At 56.2% G+C, this 24736-nt stretch overlaps 2 protein-coding genes across 6 annotated transcripts; one reads left to right on the top strand and one right to left on the bottom strand.

Annotated features, from left to right (window-relative positions):
* The first annotated feature begins 3132 nt into the window (after positions 1-3132).
* Positions 3133-6879, top strand: LTC4S (leukotriene C4 synthase). Of its 2 annotated transcripts, none has more exons than XM_082379585.1 (5): positions 3133-4168; positions 5950-6049; positions 6155-6225; positions 6315-6396; positions 6742-6879. In XM_082379585.1, the coding sequence occupies exons 1-5, from the start codon at positions 4111-4113 to the stop codon at positions 6866-6868; spliced, it is 438 nt and encodes a 145-aa protein (XP_082235711.1). In that variant the 5' UTR covers positions 3133-4110; the 3' UTR covers positions 6869-6879. The 2 variants fall into 2 exon arrangements, with proteins under 2 accessions (XP_082235711.1, XP_082235710.1); XM_082379584.1 differs by having other exon boundaries at positions 3152-4168; positions 6627-6879.
* Positions 6880-7867: 988 nt separating this feature from the next.
* Positions 7868-17994, bottom strand: MGAT4B (alpha-1,3-mannosyl-glycoprotein 4-beta-N-acetylglucosaminyltransferase B). 4 transcript variants are annotated; one of them, XM_082379340.1, is made up of 15 exons: positions 17555-17994; positions 12284-12469; positions 12058-12198; positions 11837-11889; positions 11386-11432; positions 10950-11063; positions 10643-10718; positions 10400-10514; positions 9905-10035; positions 9622-9729; positions 9308-9501; positions 8811-8889; positions 8641-8728; positions 8449-8561; positions 7868-8343 (listed from the first exon to the last, which is right to left on the bottom strand). In XM_082379340.1, the coding sequence occupies exons 1-15, from the start codon at positions 17649-17651 to the stop codon at positions 8320-8322; spliced, it is 1566 nt and encodes a 521-aa protein (XP_082235466.1). In that variant the 5' UTR covers positions 17652-17994; the 3' UTR covers positions 7868-8319. The 4 variants fall into 4 exon arrangements, with proteins under 4 accessions (XP_082235466.1, XP_082235465.1, XP_082235468.1 ...); XM_082379339.1 differs by having other exon boundaries at positions 11837-11970; positions 17555-17992; XM_082379342.1 differs by lacking the exon at positions 10950-11063.
* Positions 17995-24736: the final 6742 nt, after the last annotated feature.

The raw sequence follows: 24736 nt of genomic DNA, 5'->3' as shown, positions 1-24736 counted from the left end.
TTTTAAAGTATTATTTATTTATTTATGGCTGTGTTGGGTCTTCGTTTCTGTGCGAGGGCTTCCTCTGGCCGCGGCAAGCGGGGGCCACTCCTCATCACGGTGCGCGGGCCTCTCACCATCGCGGCCTCTCTTGCTGCGGAGCACAGGCTCCAGACGCGCAGGCTCAGTAATTGTGGCTCACGGGCCTAGTTGCTCCGCGGCATGTGCGATCTTCCCAGACCAGGGCTCGAACCCGTGTCCCCTGCATTGGCAGGCAGACTCTCAACCACTGCGCCACCAAGGAAGCCCTAATTCTAGGTTTTTGTTAAACATTTCTTGCATCTTCTCGATCTTTGCCTCCATTCTTTTTCCGAGGTCCTGGATCATCTTCACTATCATTATTCTGAATTCTTTTTCTGGAAGGTTGCCTATCTCCACTTCACTTAGTTGTTTTTCTGGGGTTTTATCTTGTTCCTTCATCTGGTACATAGCCCTCTGCCTTTTCATCTTGTCTGTCTTTCTGTGAATGTGGTTTTTGTTCCACCGGCTGTAGGATTGTAGTTCTTCTTGCTTCTGCTGTCTGCTGTCTGGTGGATGAGGTTGTCTAAGAGACTTGTGCAAGTTTCCTGATGGGAGGGACTGGTGGTGGGTAGAGCTGGCTGTTGCTCTGGTGGGCAGAGCTCAGTAAAAGTTTAATCTGCTTGACTGCTGATGGATGGGGCTGGGTTCCCTCCCTGTTGGTTGTTTGGCCTGAGGCAACCCAGCACTGGAGCCTAACTGGGCTCTTTGGTGGGGCTAATGGTGGACTCTGGGAGGGCTCACGCCAAGGAGTACTTCCCAGAACTTCTGCTGCCAGTGTCGTGGTTTCTTTTCAACATAATGGTTTGGCTGACCTTTCCACTCCCAGAGGTCCTTGGTGAGCTCAGTTTCCAGGATGTTCCTTAGGGCCATGTAGGGGCTAGTACAGAGGGCATGGGTCCTGGGTCACCAAGGCATGTCCTGCAGGGGTTTAGGGAGGGGCTTTTTCACTTCCCTCCAATGTTGGCTCCTCCAGGGCTGCTGAGGGGCGTGGGTGGATGGCCTCTGCATGGAGGGCCTTGTGCTGGACCTCTATCAGCCTGAGCAGGCCCAGTCCAGGCAGGGACCTGAGAGGCTGGGCAAGCTCAGAGGGAGGGAGGTGCAGACCAAAGGATCTGGAGAGGGTTTCAGGGGCTGAGACTCCAACAAGTGCCTGGACATCTGCCCAGGGACTTCCTCAGAAGCTGCTGATGTTAGGCCTCAGCTTCCTGTTGCCAGGGCAAAAAGGATAAGCTCAGAAAGGAGTCTGTCTAGGTCTCAGAGGAAATGAGAGCTTGTTAGAGAAGAGAGCCGGAACACGTGCAGGGACCCATGGATGCACAGCGGCCCACGGATGAGCTCCAATACCATCGCAAACACATTGAGTGATGGGATCACAGCACGGAGACACAAAAGTTTCATGCAGGGGCTTCCCTGGTGGCGCAGTGGTTAAGAGTCCGCCTGCCAATGCAGGGGACACGGGTTCAAGCCCTGGTCTGGGAAGATCCCACATGCCGTGGAGCAACTAAGCCTGTGTGCCACAACTACTGAGCCTGTGCTCTAGAGCCCGCGAGCCACAACTACTGAAGCCCGTGTGCCACAGTTACCGAAGCCTGTGCGCCTAGAGCCTGTGCTCCGCAACAAAAGAAGCCACCGCAATGAGAAGCTCCCACATTGCAACGAAGAGTAGCCCCTGCTCGCTGGAACTAGAGAAAGCCTGCGCACAGCAACGGAAGACCCAACGCAGCCAAAAAAAATAATAATAAATAAATAAAATAAATCTATTAAAAAAAAGTTTCATGCAAACACACTGGCACACAGCCCACCCACGGGCCATGTGTCCCACCCTTCAGGCGGGCCTGGCTGGGGCTGGAGGGGAGACCAGAGCAGGGGTCTTAAAGGGCTGAGTGGGCAGAGAGAGGGCTGGAGGACGCATCCGGCATCCAATCCCTGGCACTTCTTTCTCTGTTTCCGAGCATCTGTCAGTCATTTCCACATCACTGAGCACCCACTACTGCTAAGGTAAGACCTGTCCAAAGCAGGGCACAGACTTGGAGACCCAGCCCTGCTCTTGAGGAGCCCCCAGCACACCCAGCTGGTTCCCTGGGGGCAATGATGGACAAAGGGCACTCATTGGGTGTTGGCCAGGTGATGAGAGGCTAAAAGGGATTCTTGGGGAGCCTAACAGGCAACAAAGCCCTCAGGCTGGAACCCAGGCTTGGGGGCAGCAAAGAAGGAGGCCAGGTGGGCGGCAAGGACAGAGCTCCCAAGGTCATATGACCCTGACGTGTGGAGACTCCCCAGAGTGACCAGGCAGAAGAGAGCCGGGGCATTATGGTGGCCCACCACCCGGTGCAGCAGCGGTTGCCCCAAGGACCTAGCTGCTCTGTCCCTCCCACAGCATGGCCTGTGCTTGCTTGCTTCTGCCTGTGCTTGTGTACCAATCTGGACTCTGTCACTGCTAACCAAAACCCACTTCAAACCAGCTTGAGCAAAAAGGAGAAATGACCGTCTTACAAAATGGAAAGGCTGAACGGCCAGGGCTTTATTCCAGGCAAGGTGCCCCCCGGGCTTCAGGATATAAGCCACCTCTATCCTCGCAACCTAGCCCTATGTTGGCTCCATCTTCCTCAGGATGGCGAGCGGCCATAAGTGGCCCTCAGTAATCTCCCTCCCCGTTCTGAGTTCCCTTTCCCAAAGTTCTAAGGAAGTTTCCAGAACTGCGTCTCACCATCCTGAGTCAGCCTTGGCTCACACAGTCAGTTTTGGCTCACATGTCCATCCCACAGGCCTGGGAGGGGCGGGAGGCAGCTCTGTCCAGGCCACAGAACCTGACTGTAGGTAGGGTTGGGGCCTCAGGAAGGAGGGATGCTGGGCAGGCAGAAATGGCAGGTGACTGTTCCAGGGTCAGAGGTCCCAGAGGCGGTAGTTTCACCCATCCCAGTGGGCTCACCCACCCTGCCAGGACAGCCAAGTGGCCCTTGGGACGGCCTGAGTGCATGGAGCCCAGGTAGCTGCAAGACTGTTGGGCATCAGGTTTCCTGGAAGGGAGCAAGGACGCGGCTGTGCCCAATATGGGCTGGGTGCCTGGACTACCCTGCGGTCAGTCGCATGTTACAAAACAGCCCCAGGTGGGGAGTGGGAAACAGGTGAGTGGCTATGTGTGGATCAGCAGGGAGTCAGGGCCAGGAACCTGGGAGGAGCCCATGACCTGTGGCCAGGTGAGAGATGACTGGGGCAGGGTGGGGCTTGGAAGGTAGCACTGGGGGTGGATTTGAGAATGAGTGGGACTTGGTGATATTTAGGAAGTGGTGGCAGTGGGTGGTTCAAGTAGGAGCCTGACACCAGACCCAGGACAAGAGGAGGTCTGGAGGGCCAGCTGGGACCTGCTGAGGATGTGGGGCCTTGGGGGAACACTAAGATCACGTGACAGCTGGAGCAAGCCTAGGTGGACAAGGGGTTCTGCCAGCACAAGGCTAGGCATAGAAGGGACAAAAGGACTGGGAGGAGGTGGCCGGGCTGTCCCCAGGCGGCTGCTCTCTCCTGCCCAGGCTCCATCTGGCCCTGGTTTCCTCTTTTTTTAAAAAATTTATTTGTTTTATTTATTTATTTTTGGCTGCATTGGATCTTCGTTGCTGCATGTGGGCTTTCTCTAGTTGCGGTGAGCGGGGCTGCGCGGGCTTCGTATTGTGGTGGCTTGTCTTGTTGCAGAGCACGGGCTCTAGAGCGCAGGCTCAGTAGTTGTGGCGCACGGGCTTAGTTGCTTCGCGGCACGTGGGATCTTCCTGGACCAGGGATCGAACCTGTGTCCTCCGCATTGGCAGGCAGATTCTTAACACTGCGCCACCAGGGAAGCTCTGGCCCTGGTTTCCTCTTGCTCAGCCTGACCAGGCTCCCCAGCTCTCTCAGGCCATGGTCACGCCCCCTTCCCCAACCCCCTCCACTGAGAAGGGGCGGGGAGAGCGGGCCACTCTTCCTCTCCTGGGCCAGCCTCTGAGCAGCAGACAAGGGTGATAAGAGCCCCACAGCTAGCCCTCTCACAGGCCAGCCTGGCCTGACAGAGCCACCGGCACCATGAAGGACGAAGTGGCTCTTCTGGCCACTGTCACCCTCCTGGGAGTCCTGCTGCAAGGTGGGCTGGCTTCTGCTCCGGCGGTGGGTGGGCCTTGGACCCCTGCAGTCTGCCTTCTGCCCTCCAGGCACTGGGGAGGTGCTGGGGTCCAGGCCCAGGTGAGGGACAGCCCAGACTCCTGGTATGAAAGCTCTTCTGGCCCCCACCAGAGGGCTGAGGGGCTTGCACTTTCCCCAAGTGGGGAGGGGGAAGCCCTGGAGGGGTGTCTGCAGGGCAAACTGTGAAACCCTGGGCAGGGACCAAGGCTGAGAGGTACCCAGCCTAGGGGATGGGCAGCGAAATGGAAAAAGGCCCCTGAGGAACAACTGAGGTAGGCATGTGGGCTGCCTGGCTTGGGGTTGGAAGGTGGCCCCTCAGCCAGCATAAAGAACCCTGGAGGAGGGCAGGGGCTTTCCGGGAGCAGGTGGGGCATCCAGCTATGTTGGGCTCTAGGACCTGAGCAGCGGGGCAGGGTGCCAGGATGAATGGGTGTTCTGATGGTGAGTACAGAAGCGGGACAGCCATGGGCTTGATGTAGCCCTACTCCAGCTGATCCCTGCCCTCTCCAGCGGTCCCCTCTCTGGGTGTCCCAGTGGGAGGGCCCCATCCCCTGGCCCTGCCTTCAAAGTCACCCTCTCTATGCTGGAACCATGTGGAGCTAGACAGGGTTGAAACCTGCTTTTTGGCCCCCAAAGGTGCCTGCTTGGTGCCCTTCTCAGACCAGCCCTAGAGACACATTCCTGGGATAGATATTCTGGCTTTGGGGGACACCATTGCCTCACACTGTATGGGCTAGGACAAGACACAGCCTGGGGCAGGGGCCCTGGAGTGGCTGAGCAGACAGGCTGACTTGATCTCCAGCCATACCAGTAAGCTTGGCCCTCAGCCCTTCCTCATGTACACTGTGCTGGCAAGGCTACCCTTGGTATCCACAGTGCACTCAGGTTGGGGTATGTCTGCAGAGGGCCTGGCACCAAGGGCATCAGGGCCATGGGACTTGCAGGAAGATAGTTGGAGACACCCAGTACTGGGACTGTTTGTGTGGTGGGCACCTGGCCTCAGGCCAAGAGAAGGGCTCCTGTGCACTCAGACCCTCAAGGGCCGGCCCACCCTCTGTACCCACCCATGTTGGAAGGGAGAGGGGCAGAGCCCTGGTGGCTTGGGGTTGGACTAGAATAGTCCCAGCCGTAACCACCTGGGCGCAGAGGAGAGGGTGTCTGTCAGATTGAGGCAGAGCCTGAACAGAGAAACTGAGGCAGGAACCCACACTACTGTTTGGAGGCACAGCGACCCAGGCTTGGTCGGGAGGTCCCTCCTGGTGAGCTCTGTGGGTGGCGGAGCAGAGACGGTTGGCCACAGGGTGCGTGCTCCTCTGTACCTGGAAGGATGCAGCCAACTCTGACCTCAGGTGGCACTCCCATTCCAGGGACCTGGGCCAAAGTCCATGCCTAGAGGGTGGGAGTTGGACATTTGCCTGTGTTTTGCAAGTGAAATGATTCAGGAGCAAAGTCCTTCTGCGGGCAGGTGTCCTGTGACATGTCATCCCCTTCCCCTACACTCACTGGGCTGGACAGGGCCTCTCAGAGCCCCAGGCCGGCACCCTGCCCTCCCCACTGAGTGTCGTGGACACAGGGCAAGCTCGGAGAAGAGCAGGGGCCGGCGGTCCCCTCGGTCGGGCTTTTAAAGGGGAGTCGTGACGAGCAGGGTGTGGAGCTGGGATAAGAGAAGATGCGCGGTCAGATCGGAGGCGGGGCCGGGAGTCTGGGTGCCAGATCTGACTCCGGCAACACCTCCTCCCCCAGCCTACTTCTCGCTGCAGGTGATCTCGGCGCGCAGGGCCTTCCGCGTGTCTCCGCCGATCACCACCGGCCCGCCGGAGTTCGAGCGCATCTACCGAGCCCAGTGAGGCGCGGTGGGAGGGCGCGGGGCGGGGAGCTAGGCAGCCCCGGGCGGTCAGGCTCGGAGGCCCCAGGCCGGCGCCCTCATGCCGCTCCTCCCCCACCGCAGAGTGAACTGCAGCGAGTACTTCCCGGTGTTCCTCGCCACGCTCTGGGTCGCCGGCATCTTCTTTCACGAAGGTCTGAGAGCGGGGCAGGGGCGCACGTACTAGAGCCCCGGGGGTCCCCGCATCAGCGGGCTCACTCCACCCCGCCCTCCCCTTTCCCAGGTGCGGCGGCTCTGTGTGGCCTGGTATACCTGTTCGCGCGCCTCCGCTACTTTCAGGGCTACGCGAGATCTGCGCAGCAAAGGTGAGAACCGGGGCGGGGCTCCGGGGAGGTCCACCAGGGCGGGGAAAGGTGGCTTGGCTTGTGGGCAGGGTCTTGACGGCAGAGGCCGCAAGCGAATGGCGGGCCGGACCAGACGACTGGTTAGAGGCGGTTCCCTTTTGGGGGCAGGTGGGCGGGCCCTGGTGGAGGCGGCCCGTAGGGTTGGGGTGGGGCCATTGCCCCGCCCCGCCCCCGCTGAGCACCGCCCGCAGGCTGGCCCCGCTGTACGCGAGCGCGCGCGCGCTCTGGCTTCTCGTGGTGCTGGCGGCGTTTGGCCTACTCGCCCACTTCCTCCCGGCCGCGCTGTGCGCCGCGCTCCTCGGACAGTTCCAGAAACTGCTGCAGAAGGCCTGAGACGGAGGACGCCGGGTGGGCGGAGCTGGAGTTGAGACGGAGCCTCCTGGAGGACGGAGGAGGGTGCTCGCCCCCATCCCAGTCTCTCATTAAAGCGTGATCTCGAGTGCACTCTCTGGGTCGGAGTGGGTCGCGCACTGCGGGTTGTAGAGCTTGGAGGGGCCTAGCTTCAGGCCACAGCAGTCTGTCGGGCTGCGGGGCGGCGGGGCTGCGGAAGGAAAGAGGCCTCTCCTGGGCAGGGGCTCGATCGGGCCCTGGGTCCGGTCCTCTCCCGCCCTGCTCCCAGACGCTGTTAGTCACACATCCTTTCCCGCTGGGGCTCACCCCACGGCTTCTCCTCCCTGCGGTCAGCGCTCTCCTCGCCTGTCCCCCTCCTATGAGGCCTGCCTCTCCACTGACCTTCAGCCGCCCTATTCCTCATACCCTGGACTTCACAGCCAACACGAGGGACTTTTGGTCGGTACTCGGTTACCGGCATCTAGAACAGTGCAGTGTTCAGGGCAACCTGTTGCGGCCCGCAGAGAACGACGATGAACGTAATCAATGTAGTTTTAATAGGCGCTGTCCAGTAAACGTCCTAGTGTCTCGGGGGACCAGATCCGGGGAAGGCCTGCTGGCCAGGAAGAGTCCCTAAAATGGTGACTTTTAGCTGAGCAGGCAGAGGAGAGGAGCTTTCAAAGCAGGGCAAAAACAAAGGCCCTGAGATGGATGGGAGACCCTAAAATGAGTCACAGACTGGGGACAGGAGCAGGGCCTTGGAGACGGTGGAAAAGGCGGGGCTGAGACCCACGGAGGAGTGGGACGAGGAGGTGGGGGGATGCCTTTGGTGAGAGGCGGCTGCAGGCACTTGGGGAGGGATGATGGGCGCTAGGGGGCACGCTCCGAGGAGGGTTATCACGGAAGTGGGGGCGGTTTGGGGGCGTGGACGCAGATTCCGCACCAGCTCCATCAGCGAGTTACCGACCCGGCGGCCGGGACCCTACCAGAGAATGCGAACGAGGTCCTGCGGAACTGCGCGGAGGGCGGGGGCGCCAGGTGGTATCGCTGGGCGGCTAGACGCCCGGCTGTGAGCTCGGAGCCCTCACCTGTGAGGCACACACTTCATTAACCCTTTATTACAAGGAGCGCTCTTATAGAAGTATATGTGGACTTAACGTGAAAAAAATCAAATGTATCCAAGAATAAAAAACACAGCACATAAAGTAGTATATGCATTCCAGTGTTCGCGCGGAGACAGTGGGCGCCCAGGAAAAGGCTCTTCTATAAAGGCCTGGCTCAAGGGGGCCAGGGTGCGAACGGTTCCGGGCGGCGCGGACCGGCCTCAGGCACAGTGTGGGGGCCTCCTGCCTCTTCCCCGCGGCCGGCGGGCGGGGCAGCACCAGTTCCTGGGGCCTCCGGGCCAGCGGCCACCCCAGGCCAGTGGAGTGGGGTGCCAGGCAGAACCCCTCAGACTGGGGTGGCCGCGCCTGGCCCTCCGGGGGCAGCGGCGACGACATCCCAGGCCTCGTGGGCTTCAGGGCCAGCCAAAACGCACCCTCAGAAGCCCTTGGCTTAGTCAGCCTTTTTCAGGAAGATCTGGAAGAGCCGGGCTCAGTGTCAGCTGGGGTCTCAGAGAGCAGCCCTGGTCTAGCTATTTGGTACAGCTCCCCATTCCCTGCACCCAGCCCTGCCCTATGTCACCTCACTCAGAATGACCCACACCGGCGAGTCTGTCTGGATGGAGAGGCGCAGTGCTTCCAGGGGGCCAAAGGCTGGGTCCACTTCTCCCTGTGCCACACCCTTGTAGAAAGAGCCTGGGGGAGGGCAGCAATGAGAGGTTGCCCCAAGACTCCTGCCTCTCCTCTCACCTCCACTTGACTGCCCCTCACTCACCGATCTGGAGGTAGCCATCAGAGCTCCGAGGGTACTGGAGAGTGGCTGAACGGCCCTCCTGCAGGGCCTCCTTGTCTGACTGGGGGTTCTGGGGGCAAAATCAAGGGGCTGAAGCCAGTGGCTGTCGAAGGGGCAGGCCTCAGTGCACACCCACCTGCTACTACACTCACATCAAAGGGCAGCACCTCCACAGATGTGTTGAAGAGCTTGTCCTCCGGGTGCTCAATGTTCCCACTTCGGAAGAAGAACCTGTGGCCAGACAGGCCTGTGAGCTGCTGCAGGGGTGGGGTACTGCCCAGGCACACTACCCAGCAGAGAAAGGCCAGGCCTGGGCCAGGAGTGCAGTAGGTGGGCCCTGAGGAACTGGGTGAGGCTGGGCACCACCCGGGGCAGCCGTTGGACTGTGCAAGGCAACCAGGGCCTTACTTGTAAGGACAATGGTGATGGGCAATGTCACTGAGCTCCTGTGGGCACTGTTGGACTTAGTCTTTACAAATTGGCTACTGTTCTGAGCCCCACTTTTCAGATAAGAAAACTTAACAAGGTTAAGTAATTTGCGGGGGGTCACAGAGGGAAATCTGCAGGTTCAGAAATTCGTGGTGAGGCCTCTACCCTGGAAGCCACCCTGCCCCTCCCCCAAGGTGGACCTGTGGGCGCTGGCACTGACCGCTCCAGTCGCAGTGGCTGGAAGAAGCGGAAGCGGATGAAGTCCCCTGCAGCGGGCGTGAAGGCCCAGAAGAAATCCTCGCGCAGGTAGGCCTTCTCCAGGGTGAAGTGCTGGTATGTCTTGAGGCTTGTGCTCACTTCCGCTGGCGGGTTCACATGCTCCTTCCGCAGTGCCTGCTTCCCAAAGTCCTTGTCCTACAGTGGAGGAGGGACAATGGTGCTAGGGTGGGCCCTGGACTTGCCCTGCTACCTCCTTGCCCAACCTCAGCCCAGGCTCTGCTGTACTCAACCAGGCTTGAGTGTGGCACTGCCCACCTTCAGTTTCTGGATCTTGCCCGCCAGTGAGGAGTGAGTGCCCACGTGCTGGAAGAGGGATGGCTTGAAGCGGATCCGCAGGTTGGCCTTCTGCCGGTCACAGTGCTTCTGTGGAGGGAGGGTGACACACGCTAGGGCTCAGCTCAACTCTACCTCTGAAGACAGAAACTCCTCCAGCCAGCAGCGCCGTCTCCTCCTGTCAGGTGCACGGTCACCGACACAGTCCCTACTGGAGGCTGCTTGCTCCACCGCCCCCTCCCGCCTCTGTGCAGGCTCTGCTCACCGCATCCTTCTCAGGATTGCAGACCTTCACCCACAGAATATGGTCCAGGAGCCAGTCGATGGGCTTGTCCCGGTAGAACATGAGGATGAACTCCACAATGACGCTCAAGTCCAGTGACTTGAACATCTTCCCTGGGGGTGGGATTGGAGGGAAAGGTGTGCTGAGTAGGCAGCTCTGCCCTGCCCTACTTCCTCTTAATCCCTGTGGGGGACACTGGGGAGGGTCCCACAGCAAAACCTCTGGCTGGCTGCAGGCAGGTGCAGGTAACAAGAGGGCAGATGGGGTGGTGAGCCCAAACATCCCGATGCAGAGGGCAGGCAGGAACAGGCCAGGTGGGGCTGCAGCGGGCACTCCAGGCAAAGGCTCAGAGCACGACACTGCATGGTACTAGGGCTCGGAACAGGGCGCGGGGCTGAGAGATGATGACAGAGGCAGAAGTGGGCTGGATGGAGATATTTTGGTCAGGTCAGTGGGGCAGGGAGGGGGGTGGCACACCGATGAAGCCCAGCTGGGAGAACTCCAGGATCATCCAGTCCTCCGAGGGCTGCTGGAGTGCGAAGTTCTTCATGGTGCTCAGGTAGTTGGGCTTGGCTATGATGTCATCCTCCAGCTGCACAGTGGTGGGTAGGTAGAAGGGGGTCGGGACTCAGGATGGGCACAGGGGCAGGGCAGGGCTTGCCACCCAGGCCCATCCAGGGTCCAGGGGGAAAAGGGACAGAGCAGGGTCTCAGTGCTCACCTGCACGTAGTAAATGCCTTTGGACTGCGCATACATCATGAGGAAGCAGTAATCAAGGTTCTGTTTGGTCCTCCACCTGTGGGCCAGGGGCAGGGGCCTCAAGAGCTCAGACCCCCTCCACCTCCAGTGTGGCTACCACAGAGGCCACTGAGTGGGTAGGAGACCCCCCCCGCCCCATGCAGGGGTCCTCCAATGGAACAATGGAGGCACTGTAGGGAAGTGCCCAGGACTCATACACCCACAGACTAGGTTCTTAGCACAGGTGGGCAGGTTGCTGGGGGCACAGGGAGGTGGGTAGTGCTAGTACCTGACTCTCTCCTTGGGGTCCCCAAAGGACTCTCGGAGGCGGGAGAAGTCAGGGTAGAAGTGGGGAGAAGGGGAGATGACCTCTAGGAGCCCAGAATGGATCTCTGTAGGGAACCTGGGGGACAGGAAGGCCGAGTGAGTGTGCAGCCTCCAGGGACTGGAGTAGGGACAGAGCTGAGCTAGCTAGACCCTGTCCTTTTCTTAAGACCCACCAGGCAGACATCCCCTGACACCACACCCATCCTACTGAGGCACTGAGGCTCCAGAGGGGTTGGGTCATCTCTACATGCCCACCCCCTTTCAGCCCAGAGGGGAAGCACCCTTTCCCACAGAGGGATGGCGCATCTTGATGGGGGGGGGCACGGCCGGCACCTGTCTGCCCAACACCCCGCAAAGGGTCCTCCCTCCACCAACCTTGTCGGGCTGTCAGTACTCACAAGGCCTTGATATTCTCCGTCACCAGCGAGGTATACTGTGGGTCAGTCTGTGGGGAGACCAAGTGCCCTCCATGAGCCAGGCTGCCAGCCCAAATGGCCTGGAAGAAAGGGCTGGGGGAAGGACACAGCCTTCTCTCCCACATGGAAGGAGTGAGCCCACCATCCTGAAGGCTAAGTAAGGCTGGGCCTGGGGGCCACAGGTGCCTCAGAAAAAGCCCTTTTACATACTTCGGTCCAAGGGGTGGGACAGACTATAACTGGCATCTCCACGAGGGGGTGCTAAAATGTCTTTCCTTTTAACTTTTTATCCTGTTAAGTTTGTGAGTGAAACTGACGATTGAACTTCTGAGAGTTCTTTCCTCCGAAATGTTGCTGTTTTCATTCTCCTTGTTATTTTGTGCCGTGTGTCTTCCTCTGAATGTCCCCTGGACCCGTGCCCCAGCCCACTTGCCTCAGCGATCAGCACCACGATGACCGAGTCCTCCTTCTCCTGTGGGCTTAGCTCTGAGATGAGCGAGTGCAGCGTGTCAGTCAGGTACGAGTGCACCTCGCGCCGCACGCTGGGGATGCCCATCACCACTGACACTGCAGGGACGCGGAGGGTCGGTACTGGGCACTGCGTGGGGATCGTCCCACCACCCGCCACTCGCCCCTCCCGGGCCCCGCCCCTACCTCCGGTGCGGCCCTGGCCCACGCGCACGGCGGGCTGCAGGCTGCTTTCCTTGGCTAGCAGGTGTGGCAGGTGGTGGAAGACAGTGGGTAGGTGCAGCACGTGCTTGTGCGAGACGTTCCACGGCTTCAGGCGTGGATCCTCTGGGTGGGTCGGGAAGGGACAGGTCAGACAACGCAGTCCGCCATCAGCCTCGCATCCCCTGCCACTTCCCGCTCCCGTGCTCACCGGTTAGGCGGCCCCAGGTGCGATTGCTGTCTCCGTCTCGCAGCGCTTGTCTCTCCGACACAGCCCTCTTGATCTCGTCCAGCACCAGGTTGAGCTCCTTGGAGCGCTTGAGGCTCTCCTGCTCAGCTGCATGCAACCGGTCACGCAGCGCCAGAAACTCCCGCTGGTACACGTCCACCACATCGCCTGTGGGTGGTACACAGGCTGTCACCAGGGGGCAGCCTAGAGCTGAGGTACTGCCCCTTGAGTGTTAGCATACACATCTGTTCATATGCCTGCCACATGTGAGCCACATGGGGTTACATTAGGGTCACTCTGAAGTCACAGTGACACTCACACTTGGGGAAGAAAAGCCTCCACTGGGGGAATTAGCCCTCTCCAGTGCTCTCCCTTTATTTTCTGCATTGAGGAGACATCTGAAGTGGGAGGGCTGCAGGACCACTTCCAGCCCCAGGTGAGACAAACCTAAGCTGAGGCTGAAAAGGCTCAGACTGAATCCTCTCCATCCCCTCCCCTCTCCTCCCAAAGCCCCCTCTTGCTTCTCCTTGCAGCATCTCCTCCTTCCAGGAAGTAGGGCACCCAAGGTCCCAACCAGGGCACAATGACCCAGACCTTCCTCAAGGAGCTCTTAGCATTGAGGCCAACCTTCCCCTGTTCCTTCTTTCAGCCTCTGCACTTTGCTTCCCATCCCCCTTCACAGAGATCACAGGCAGCCCCATCCCCAAGGCCCCATGGGGACAGAAAACCTCCCTGGACTCTCCCCCGTATCCTCCAAGTAGGACTGTGCCCCAGGCACCCATTCGTCACCGTCCTCATGGTTGTCATTCTACACTAGGCACCAGCTCTGGATTTGCAATCTCACACAGTCCGGTGGGGGTGGGGTGGGGTGGGGACTGTTGCAGTTACAGCCCCCAATGCTCAGAGGAGCAAATGAAGTTGAGAAACTAGTCAGGGGTCCCTCAGCAAGTCAGGAGCAGAAAGGGGACAAGAGCTCTAAGTGCCCTGAAGCCTGCTTCTCTGGAGATCTGTTCTAGGCCTAGACCATGCCACCCCAGGGGGGCCTGTGTCAGAACCTCCAACTGGGCCCCATGTGCAGGCACTAGGGGTGCACATGGGCCAGAAGCAGCACAGAGGTAGGGCTGCCTGACAGTGGAGAGGGATCTCCAGGGTGCCAAGTACCTGGCTCCACCGGTCTGGCAGGGCCCAGAGAGCAAGAATGAGACAAACAACATCGCTATCTGCTGCTGAGGCAGCCAGGTCCTGCCAGGCTGTGCACTCTCAAGGCCTTTTCTAATCCGGCTTTTGCCCTCTTTATTTGCCATCACACACACCTCCTTTTCCTTGTCTGATGTCTATGCTTTCACACATGCTGTCTCTTCTGACTGGAATCCCCTTTTCTCTTCTGGGCCTGATGAAAACCCATGTAGCCTTCAAGGCCTAGTTGCCTTCCAGATCTCCCCTCTCACCCTCAGGCAGCGCTTATGTTCCTTGATCCCTTGGGGGGGGGGTCACAGCCCCCAGAATGCCCTGGGATGGTGTCACCTCCCCACAATCGGGTATACCAAAGGTCATGACCAAGGCAAAGTTCGGTCATCTCAGGACACCCCCTTTCTGCAGCCGGGGCAGAGGTTTAAGTGCTAAATCCCGGGGAAAAGGGAGGGGAAGCCCCTACGCAGGACGGAGAGGCTGTGGGGGGAGGAGCGGGGGAGCCAAGCAGATCCTTGATGAGGCACTCCCGAGTCAGCAGCTTGCCGGATCTCCCTTCCCACACCCTGCCCAAGGGGCCAAAGGCCAGGCCACTTCAAGCTTCTGTGCTCAGGGACAGCCCTGCTGGGGGAGGGAGTCAGGAGTCAGGTTACCAGATCTTTGAGGCTCTGCTCTGGGTTCTGAGGCCAGGTTACCCTGGAAACCTGACCCCTTGAACAGGGAGCTGGCCACCCCCAGCACTCACCTGCTCAGCTGCCAGTAGGGAGGGGGGACTGGAGGTGCTGAGGCCCAGCAGGAGGGAGTTCAGAGCTGCCTACACAGGCAGGTGGCCTCCCTCCTGCCTGAGTCCCTACCCACCCACCTATTGTCCCTTATGCCCTCCCCAATGCCACCCCAGTGCTGTGGAGCTGCTGAGTCTTGCAGGGGCAGCCCTTGTGCTACTGGCTACACCCAAGGCAGCTCCCTGCAGTGGGGCCCTCTGTGAAGTGGAGGGAGGGTAAGGAGACCTCATCCCCCTCTGACTGCTGTTGCTGCCCCTGTCCGCCCCCCGACCCCAAACCTGTAGCCTTCTCTGATCTTTAAGTACGCTGAGCTCTGTCCAACCTTAGCCTGCCCCAGGGGGACAGGCCAGTGGCAGCGGTGGGCCCTGCTGACCTGAATCACCCTGACCACCAAGGCCTGGGCACAGCCTGCTTCCTACTCTGGCCTCCCTTCCTAGGAGCCTTCTTCTGCCCAAGTCCTGGAGGCAGCTGTGGTCACACTACTAGAGGCTTTCCCACCCCTTCCTCCACCAGAAGGCAGAGTAATCAGGATGCCTGAAGCCCATGGATCACAGTCTTCCCTTTGGTTCCCTCTTTGTTAAAGAAACAGATTCAAGAGCCAGGCTGGGACACAGACCTTGTGCTCTGTACTTAGGGAAGGGGAAACAGGCTCAGAGGGGCCCAGGCAGGTTCCAGGCCCAGCAAAGGTGTGCTGTTAACCTGCGGTGAGGGAACTTCCCCCGCGGTCCAGTGGCTAAGACTCTGAGCTCCCAATGCAGGGGGCCCAGGTTCAATCCCTGGTCAGGGAACTAGATCCCAAATGCCGCAACTAAGACTTTGCATGCCTCAACTAAAAGATCCTGCATGTGGCAAGGAAGATCACACGTGCGGCAACGAAGATCCCGCGTGTGGCAACTAAGACCTGGAGCAGCCAAATCAATAAATAAATATTTTTTAAAAAATCCTGCAGTAGGGCAGGGGCATGGAGAGGGTGCAGGTGTTCACCTCCTCTCCAGGACTTGCACCCACCCTCCCAGTGGTCAAGACAGGCATCCATCATTGCTGAAATCCAGGAGATGGGACAGCCTAGACATTGGGGAGGGCTGTGTGGCTGAGGCCACCCCCCTGGAGGGTCTGCTGTCTTCCCTGGGGACCTTCAGCAGGTGCTTGGCTGAGGGCTACAGTTTGAGCATTAGTGGAGATGCTGCACAAATTTGGTCAAGGCTGGATATGAAAGTGGGCCTGAAACCCTGTATCTAGGGTCCGTCTTGCCAAGGCCTATGTGTCCTTCCTGGCCCTTGGCTTCCAGGATGCCACCTGCTCCTGCTTTCCCTTCCTCTCTGGCTTCCTGCCGACCTCTTCCCTTCCCTACAGATTTGGCTTCCTCTGCCTTTCCTCTAAGCATTGGTGCCTGGGCCAGCCCTCTCCTGAGCCTCCTACTCACTGCAAGCTGGAAGCCAAGGTCCAGTCTGGCCTCAGACTTAGTCTGGTTTCCCCATGGGCTTAATACAGTCGTCTGAATATAAGAATGAGAAAGGTTCATATAAGAGCCCAGGCTCAGTCTTCTCTTCAAGCTTCCAAAGACAAGACCCTACTGGGACCCCCAAAACAGTAACAGCCCTCAACGGGGAAGGCCCAGGTGACCCTCTTGTCACATGTCACACAGGCTTCTGGACTGCCGAACCCAAGGGACAAGGACCCCTGCATCTGAGCCCCACATTTCTTTGAGTAGGGGTGCTCTCCTGCTCCCCAGGCCCTCCTGGATGCCCCACTTAGGGACAGAAGGCCCTAAATGGAGCCATGGGTATCCCCCTCACTCCTGGACACTGTGGCCAGCCAGACTCACAGAGAAGGTGTCCTGGTGGGAGGCTGGTGCTGCAGTTCCTGACACCTGGCTGAGGGCCAGTGGCTGCCGTAGGAGGCACACAGGAACTGCGGCCTAGCCCAGGACAGGGTGCAAGGGGTCATCGCTCCACTCACAGCTGAACAAATGTGCCCCAGCCCATCAGATATGGCCCCACCTTGGCCTCCATGCCAGGCTGCTTACATGGCCACTCTCCCAAGGGTCCAAAATGCCCTCCCCCAGGTGACACACCCCACCTACGGAGAACTCTGCCCCAGCCATGCCCTCCATGTACCAAGTCCCAGGGGGTCTCCCCTCAGGCCCTCTGGAGTCCCTAGGGCAGCCCAGGCCTTCACCCAAACAGGGCTGGGCTGAGCTGGGCGGGCAGGAGCCAGGCTGGGACGCTGGGACTTGGAGGGTCAGAAAGGCTCCAGCTTCTCCCGCAGCCTCTGTTGGGGAACAGGGAAGCAGGAGGTGGGAGGGAGGCAGAGGGTCAGTTGGCCTCAGCCTGATCCTGCTTAGGCCTCCTGCAGGAAAGCCAGACGGCAGGAAGGAAGCAGCTTTTCCCGGTGCCTCCTGTGCTAAAGGCTGGGTGGACAAGGGCCTGCGAGCGCCTCCTCAGCCTTCAACCCTCAACCAAGGCCCCACTCAGCCCCAGCCATCCCAACCAACACAGGGCAACTCGAGCCAGTGCTGGGGCCTGCCCCCTCAGTCCTAAGTGTGCTGGCCAGATGCAGAGAGCCATGATGGTGGACTGGCCAGCTTAACCAAACTTCAGGTGAGACCACACAAAATAAGTTAACGGGCAGCCTGGGCTGGGTGGGCTGCTCATGAGGCCCCCATGCACCCCCCAGGCCAGTAGCCACAGGAAGGCTTCCGCAGCACCCACATCCCTGTGGAGGAGTCCTGGGGCCAGATGTCCTGGAGGAGGGCTGTGGAGGCCCCAGGGAGCCGCACCCACAGTGGGCTGGGGTGGAGAGGTGGTGTGAAGTGATGGTACTGCCTGGATGTCTGGCTGCCTCCTCACTGCTGTCTCAGGATCGGTGCACCCAGGTGCCTGGAGCCGGTACCTTGGGGACCCTCTGGCACAGCCACCTCTGTGACCTTGTGTCTCTGTCCCTCTCTGAGAACTCTGAGGTCCCCAGCTCACTAGAGGGAGCGACTCGCCCTAACACGGGCAGAACTGTACTCACGGAGGCCGGTCCTGACCGCACATGGGGCACCCGACTCCCGCTCACCGGCGCGGCCCAGCCCAGGCCAGAGGAGAATTTCGTTATTCCAGCAGCAAACAAGTGGGAGCGAGGATGGGAGGGGCGTCCTCTCGCACCGCCCGGGCGGGGAAGGGGCGCCCGCGTCGGCTTCCGGCCGCCTTCCGCGGCAGCTGCCCGGACCCCGTTCCGGCCGCCGGCGCCCAGGTGTGGGAGGGGGCGCGGGGCGGGCGACGGCGGGGGAGGGGCTCACCTTTCTGGCCGCTGAGCGCCGCGTACCAGGAGAGCGAGAGGAAGGCGCACAGGCAGAAGAGCAGCAGCGTCAGGAAGGCGCCATTGCGGAGCCTCATCTCCTCAGGTGCGCGGTGGGCGCCGGCGGGGCCGAGGCCGCATGGCCCGGGGGGGCCGGGGCCGGGGCGCGGGGACCTGGAGGCTGCAGGGGCCCCGGCCCCGGGGCGGGGAGGGGCTGGGAGCCCGGGGCCGGGCAGGGATGCGGGCGGGCCTGCCGGGCTGGTGACTGGGCCGGGCGCCGCGCTGACGGCTCCTCTGGGGCGCGGGGAGTGGACCGCCTAGGCTCGGCGCTTGGGCCGGGCCAGGCTGGGCTAGGCTGGGCGGCGAGAGCCGCGGCCCGGCCTGGATCCCGGGCCGCCGCGGAGTCGGCTGCGAAGGGCGGGGCGGCCGGGATTTAAAGGAGCCGCATCATCCGCTGCCGCCACCAGCACCACGAGGGGGCGGGGTGGGGGACCAACGCCCGGGATCCCGCCCTCCTGGCTCCGGACAGCGGCCCACGCGTGGGCTCATGCGTCCCGGACTTCACGGCCCTGGGCACCGGCCTCAGGTAGGTCAAAGCTGGGGCCTTCGCGAGTTCGCGTCCTCTGTGGTGGAGGCCGTGTGAGGGGGTCCCCCAACCCCTTCTCAGTAACATTTTCGTTGTGAACTCTCGCAACCCAGATCTGGACCTCAATCGCATTAACTTGAGGACCCTCAGGTCCCTGCCCCAGGTCTGAGAAGTCTAGGCAAATAAAGGTGAGACAAGCTGGGACCTGGGACCTGGAACACTTTGCTGCACCTGGACAAACATCTCCTCCACCAACAAAATATAAAGAAACTACAAGGGACTAAAAAGTACTGTGTGCTTGGGCAGTTGGGGCATATTCTGAACAGCAAGATAGAAAAAGACCAAAAACCTGACTGCCACTTCTGAAGAGCCGGGAGCAAAAACAGGGTACCGCACATGCCCCCTGCACTCAACACCACCAAAGGGGTGGGCAGACCACCTAAGCCGCCCCTCCTGCCCGACCCCCAGACACACGCCTAACCTCACCCCATGTAAGGAACCAGCTTGCCCCACCCGGGAGCGAGCAAGGGAACCTGTTACTTGTTTTCTTCGCTGCCCTCCTGCTGCAGCAGGGGCCCCAGTAAAGCCTTGCCCAAATTTCTTGTCTGGCCTCTTATCAATTTCCATTGATTAAGGAAGGTTAAGAACCCTGACCAGTAACAGATTTATGGCACCCAACATGGGACCTCTCCCTCTTCCCGGGAGAGGATCTGGGCACCTCTGGGACCACTGAAAGCAGCTTCCCCGTGGGTGACAAGAGATCGCCTGAACCTCACCTCGTCACCACATTTGGTAAGTCTGCCTTTCTGGCCCCTGGGGGCCTCAGTACCTTCATTCATGCAACGCATTCCCCTTCCCGTTTGTCCCTTTCCCTCTGCTGATATCTCTCTACTTCTTCTTTCTCTGTCCTTTCCTACTCCTCTGTCTTATCCTTTGTAGAGAGTGGATATTGGGCAGCTACAGTATCACTCCTCTCAGCAAGTGAGACCATGCTCCCTCTGGCCGGCAATGGGTGACAAGCAGAGGTGGGAGAGGCTTGCCTCACACCGTGCAGACCTTGGTCCTGATGGGAGATTTATGGCAGTGATAGAATTCAAATTCATATCTTGTAGTGGCTGGAAGTCCTATTGTCCCAGTATTCTCACCTTTATTTTCCTGCTGTCTCTTTTTTTTTAGTCTTTCTCTCCTCCCTTTACCTCTCCCTTGATCCTTACACCTGCACTCCCATCCCCTTTATCCTGAAAAGTTCTTGTTTGTGTCAAGTTTTTGTCGGTCGTATGTGTCGAGTAAAAGGATCTTTGTCTTATGTAGTTTTGTCTGTCCAACAGCTCCTGCAAGTCTCTGCTGAAATTGTGGGCCCCGTGGAGCACTTAAGCCTTGAAATACAAACACAGCTCACATTGCCTGAGACTCCAGCCTTGGGTTACTTAGTGGGATTTTAAAAAGAATAAAAAAGAGAGGAGCTTGCATTTCTCTTCTCTGCCTTTGCAATGTAACTAGTCTGCCTGGGCTCTCAGGAACTATCTGATCCATCTGTAGTCCCCCAGACTGAGGAAAAAAAAGAGACCTTTTTAAATTCTAGTGGGAAAGCTATGAGATCTCTGGGTCTGGCTCTCTTTATGTAAAAATTAACTTGTAAATGAGCTGTATTTAATTGGCTTAAAGGAAACTGAGCGCGTATATACATTCTCAGAAATATAAAACTCGCCAGAATACATTCCACATTCATGTGATCTGGGAAATATTCAATATTAAATTAATATCTGGTATTAGAGCTAGTTTAAGGTTGTGGGCTTAATTAATACAGACCTGTCTTTAGAGTCATCGACATTAAGGATAATATAATATTTTCATTGTTCCTAGGGTTACTGGAAGTCAGTAAATGCATATTGTTTCTGTTATAAAATTTGTCAACAGGGAAAATAACCTGATATGGTTACATTTTTAAGTAAATGTTACTGAGGTAAGAGCTTTTTGGTAAACTCTATAGGAATAATTATGTTTTGGAAATATCCATCTAAAATAGTTTCTCCACATTTTGGTAACTTGAAGCAATATTAAGTTAAATGATAGGAATTCATTGAGTATCCAGGCCATTTCAAATAAGATGAACTATTGGCACATTAATTGCTAAACAGATCTAAATTTACAACTTTACAACTTTTGTCTTCTTATGAGGGGGAAACTAAAGATGTTTGGCTTTATTAAACACATGTCTTGTACCACATACCACACTGAGCAAAAAAATAGTGCTTTGGGAAGTTGCATGTTTCTAGAGGTTATGGGATATTCCAATCAGGGAATGCTAATGTAAAGACAGTTCATGGTTGCTTAAGGAAAGTAGGATGTGCGTTTTCACTAAAAGAAGGTATGAGGAATGGAAATATACTTTGTTAAAAGAAAAGGGTGATTTTGTCCTGGAGCTGGTTGTTTCTGAATGGGAAAAGAATAAGGGACAAAATAATATGACTACAGGAAGTTGCAAAAGGTTTGTGGAAAAGGAACACTGGGAAAAAAGAGTTTTGTGTATGGTCAAGATTTTCTAAGGTTGGATTAAATTTGACTAGGTAAATGGATTTTATTAAGAGTAGGCTGATGCAGGACTGGATTTAGTTTCTCTCATAAGAGAACAGTTTTCCTGGAATTCTGCTTTTGATAAAAGATTGTGTGAGTTTCGGTGCCTTTAAGTGGTCTGTATTTACTTTTTTAAAAAAATACATTTATTTATTTATTTATTTTTGGCTGCATTGGGTCTTCATTGCTGCACACGGGTTATCTCTAGTTGTGGTGAGCGGGGGCTACTCTTGGTTGCTGTGCGCAGGCTTCTCATTGCAGTGGCTTCTCTTGTTGCGGAGCACGGTCTCTAGGTGCGCGGGCTCAGTAGTTGTGGCTCGTGGGCTCTAGATCGCAGGCTCAGTAGTTGTGGCTCACAGGCTTAGTTGCTCCGCGGCATGTGGGATCTTCCTGGACCAGGGCTCGAACCCATGTCCCCTGCATTGGCAGGAGGATTCTCAACCACTGCGCCACCAATGGTGAAATAAGTCCCTGTATTTACTTTTGAAATCCTTTTTTCACCTTAGCTGAAGGAGTAAGTATTGTTTCACAACGACCTATGATCCTATCTGACCAGGTGTTTTAAAGCTTTTTGAGGGAATTCCTTGATGGTCCAGTGGTTAGGGCTGCATGCTTCCACTGCAGGGGGCACGGGTTCAATCCCTGGTTGGGGAAGTAAGATCCCACAAGCCGTGCAGCATAGCCAAAAAAAACTTTTTGAAATTTTTGACAGACTTCCCAAATATCAAATTCTAATTAAAGTTCTTTTGACCTCCAGCTAACTTTGGGGTGCTTCAAAGGGCCCTGGGAGCATCCCAAAGACAGATCCTAAACTAACTGGGTTCATTTGGTATGTTAAATTACACGGGAAACACTGTCTAGACTTACTGTTGCCTGTGTCAGATGGAATCATCAGGCTCTTCCCAATTTTATCATAGCCGCCAAGCAGATAGGGGAGAGGGTTTTGGGTTCTTCTACGGTCTGGTCTCTCACCTTATTCTATGTCCAGAAATCCCCTGTGGGAATACTCCCACCTCTAGACCCTGAGGTCCTGACCCCTGTGGCTTTTTCCACCGCGCCCAACTTCAATTGCTCCAGGAGTTCCTTTTTTGCGCCTCTAGGACCCCCTTCACTTCAGGCCTTGGCAGCCCATACACTGCTACAGACAGCCTTTTGGACTGGCTGCTGCCGAGAAGCCCTCACTATAAACTTTGTAGACGGTCAATCTTGAGAAATACACCGTCGCATAAGGAAACTTATTATAAGGCATAAGCTTTATAGATAACAGATCCCCTCAAGGAGAGCCCTGGCAGCGCACTGATACAGATGTCCTGCCCACCCCCCCCTACCCCTTGTGCAAGGGACTGGATTGACCAGAAACATCGGGTTAGGCAATGGGAGAGTAGAGGACGCTCGAAATCCCATTAGGTAAGAAGGGAATTTGGAGGACACTCTGACCCCCTTCCGACAAAAGCCTCCTGGTGAATGTCTCTGGGATGCCGGACTTCATTTCTAGGAATGCTTTCTCAGTTGCAGGTTACTCATCATGGGTGGATCCTCTTCTAAGCCAGGAGCCCTGTTGGGAATATAATTCCCCAGAGGGAACAGAAGCCAGGAACCACATCATCCAATGTGTATTAGAAAGGATGAGAAAGTGTATCAAAAAGCCAGTTAACTATGAAAAGGTTAAAGGAGTGACCCAAGAAGAAAAAGAAAATCCAGTCCTCTTTCGGGGATAGCTTATGAAGGTTTTTAGAAAATTTACTAACATTGATCCCTCCACTTCTGAGTGTCAATCCCTGCTGGGACAGCATTTTATCAGCCAGTCTGACACTGATATTATGCCCACAAACCCCTATGCCCCAACTCCTAGAGCTGGCCTTTGGGGTATTTAATAATCGAGATCAAGCTGAGGAGGAAGAGAGAACCAATGTGAAAACAGGCAGGCTAGTGCTCATGCTAAACTGATGGCCGTTGCTGTCAGCCATGCCTTACAACCTCAGGACAACCCAAGGGAGCCAAGGAAGTCTAACCATTCATCTGGAGGTAAAACTAGCAAGGGGGAATGCTTCAAATGCAAGTCAACTGGCCACTGGGCCCACAGATACCAGAAAGAGTCCCCTGGTCCATGCCCAGTCTGCAAACGAACAGGTCATAGGAAGTGGGACCTTCCCTATTCCCAAAGGGGTGGGGGACTCCCGTTCCTGAGGTGGCCATGCTACGTGACTGAGGCAGCCTGGGGATTCTGGCGGCTCCCCCCACGTGAGATGTCCATCTCCATCAAGGAGACCTGGGTGGTCTTTGATGTGGCAGGTAAGAAAATCCATTTTTTAATTGATACAGGAGCCACCTACTCTGTCCTGCTCTCTCACGCTGGGCCTCTCTTCTCTGAAAGCTGTGCAGTGATCGGTGTCGATGGAAAGCCTTATACCCATTACTTCACTGGGCCTCTCACTTGCCAATCTGAATAGTGTTTGATCTCACATGGCTTTTTAGTTGTGCCCGAGTGTCCTACCCCACTACTGGGGAGAGACCTTCTGGGCTCCCTTGGAGGCATGTTATAATTAGGAGACCCCGAGCAGCCCCTTTTCTTGACTCTGGCTAAGACAAATCAGCTGGAAGAACAACGGCTTATTCCCAGCCATATTCTACACACAGTAAACCCTGCAGTTTGGGACAAAGGAATCCCTGGGAAGGCTATAAATGCCCAACCTGTTAAAACTAGCCTTAAGCCAGAAGTCGCTTATCCTAACAAGAGACATTACCCCATAAAGTTGGAAGCAAAAAAGGGTTTGCAACCCCTCATAGATAAATTCTTAAACCATGGCCTCTTAGTGCCCTGTCGGTCTCCATGCAATGCCCCTGTTCTGCCAGTTGTTAAGTTAATTGAGGAATAATGAATGGCACAAGGCCTTAGAGCAGTAAATGATGCAGTGGTCCCTATACATCCCCTGTGGCCAGTCCTTATATTAGTCCAGGTTCTGGGGGATGCAAAATGGTTTACTGTGCTTGACCTCAAGGATGTCTTTTTTTTCATCCCAGTTCATTCCTCATCACAGTATCTGTTTGCCTTCAAGTGGACTAACCCCCACTTGGGCCAAATGCAACAATATACCTTGACAGTGTTGCCTCAGGGGTTTTGGGACAGCCCACACTTGTTCTCCCAGGCCCTAAGAAAAGAACTAAGGGAAATACACCTAAAAGGAGCTGTTCTACAGTATGTGGATGATATATTAATATGTAGCCCTACCATGGAGGCCTCAGATCGGAATACCGTTGAAGTCCTTAATTTCCTTGGGGCCCAGGGCTGCAGGGTCTCCCACAAAAAGGCACAAATCTCAAAGCAACAATTTAAATATCTGGGATATATTATAAATCCTGGAAGTAGACAGTTATCTCCAGATAGAAAACAAACTATATTAAGCCGAAGTGCCCCAAAGACAAAGAAACATCTTCATACACTCTTAGGCATGGCAGGATTTTGCAGAATTTGGATTCCAGGATTTGGGATAATGACTAAGCCTCTATGTGAAGCCACTGAAGGCCCAGATACAGAACCATTACTTTGGACTGGGGAACAAGAAAAGTCTTTTAATAATATCAAACAGGGCCTCACCAGAGCTCTTGCTCTGGGTCTCCATTATTTATTTATTTATTTATTTATTTAACTTTTCATTTTATATTGGAGTATAGTTGTTTAACAATGTTGTGTTAGTTTCAGGTGTACAGCAAAGTGATTCAGTTATACATATACATGTATCTATCCTCTTCAAATTCTTTCCCATTTAGGTTGTTACATAATATTGAGCACAGTTCCCTGTGCTGTACAGTAAGTCCTTGTTGGTTATCCATTTTAAATATAGCAGTGTGTACATGTCAATCCCAGACTTCCTAACTATCCCTTCCCGCCACCCTCCCGCCCCAACCATAAGTTTGTTCTCTAAGTCTGTGAGTCTGTTTCTGTTTTGTAAATAAGTTCATTTGTATCATTTTTTTAAGATTCTGCATATAAGCAATATCATATATATATATTTTTTTATTTTA

Source organism: Balaenoptera borealis, assembly GCF_965194805.1.
Source record: "Balaenoptera borealis genome assembly, chromosome: 2".
NCBI lineage: Eukaryota > Metazoa > Chordata > Mammalia > Artiodactyla > Balaenopteridae > Balaenoptera > Balaenoptera borealis.
The sequence above is the reverse complement of the archived record's forward strand: the minus strand, read 5'-3'. Positions and strand labels throughout refer to the sequence as shown.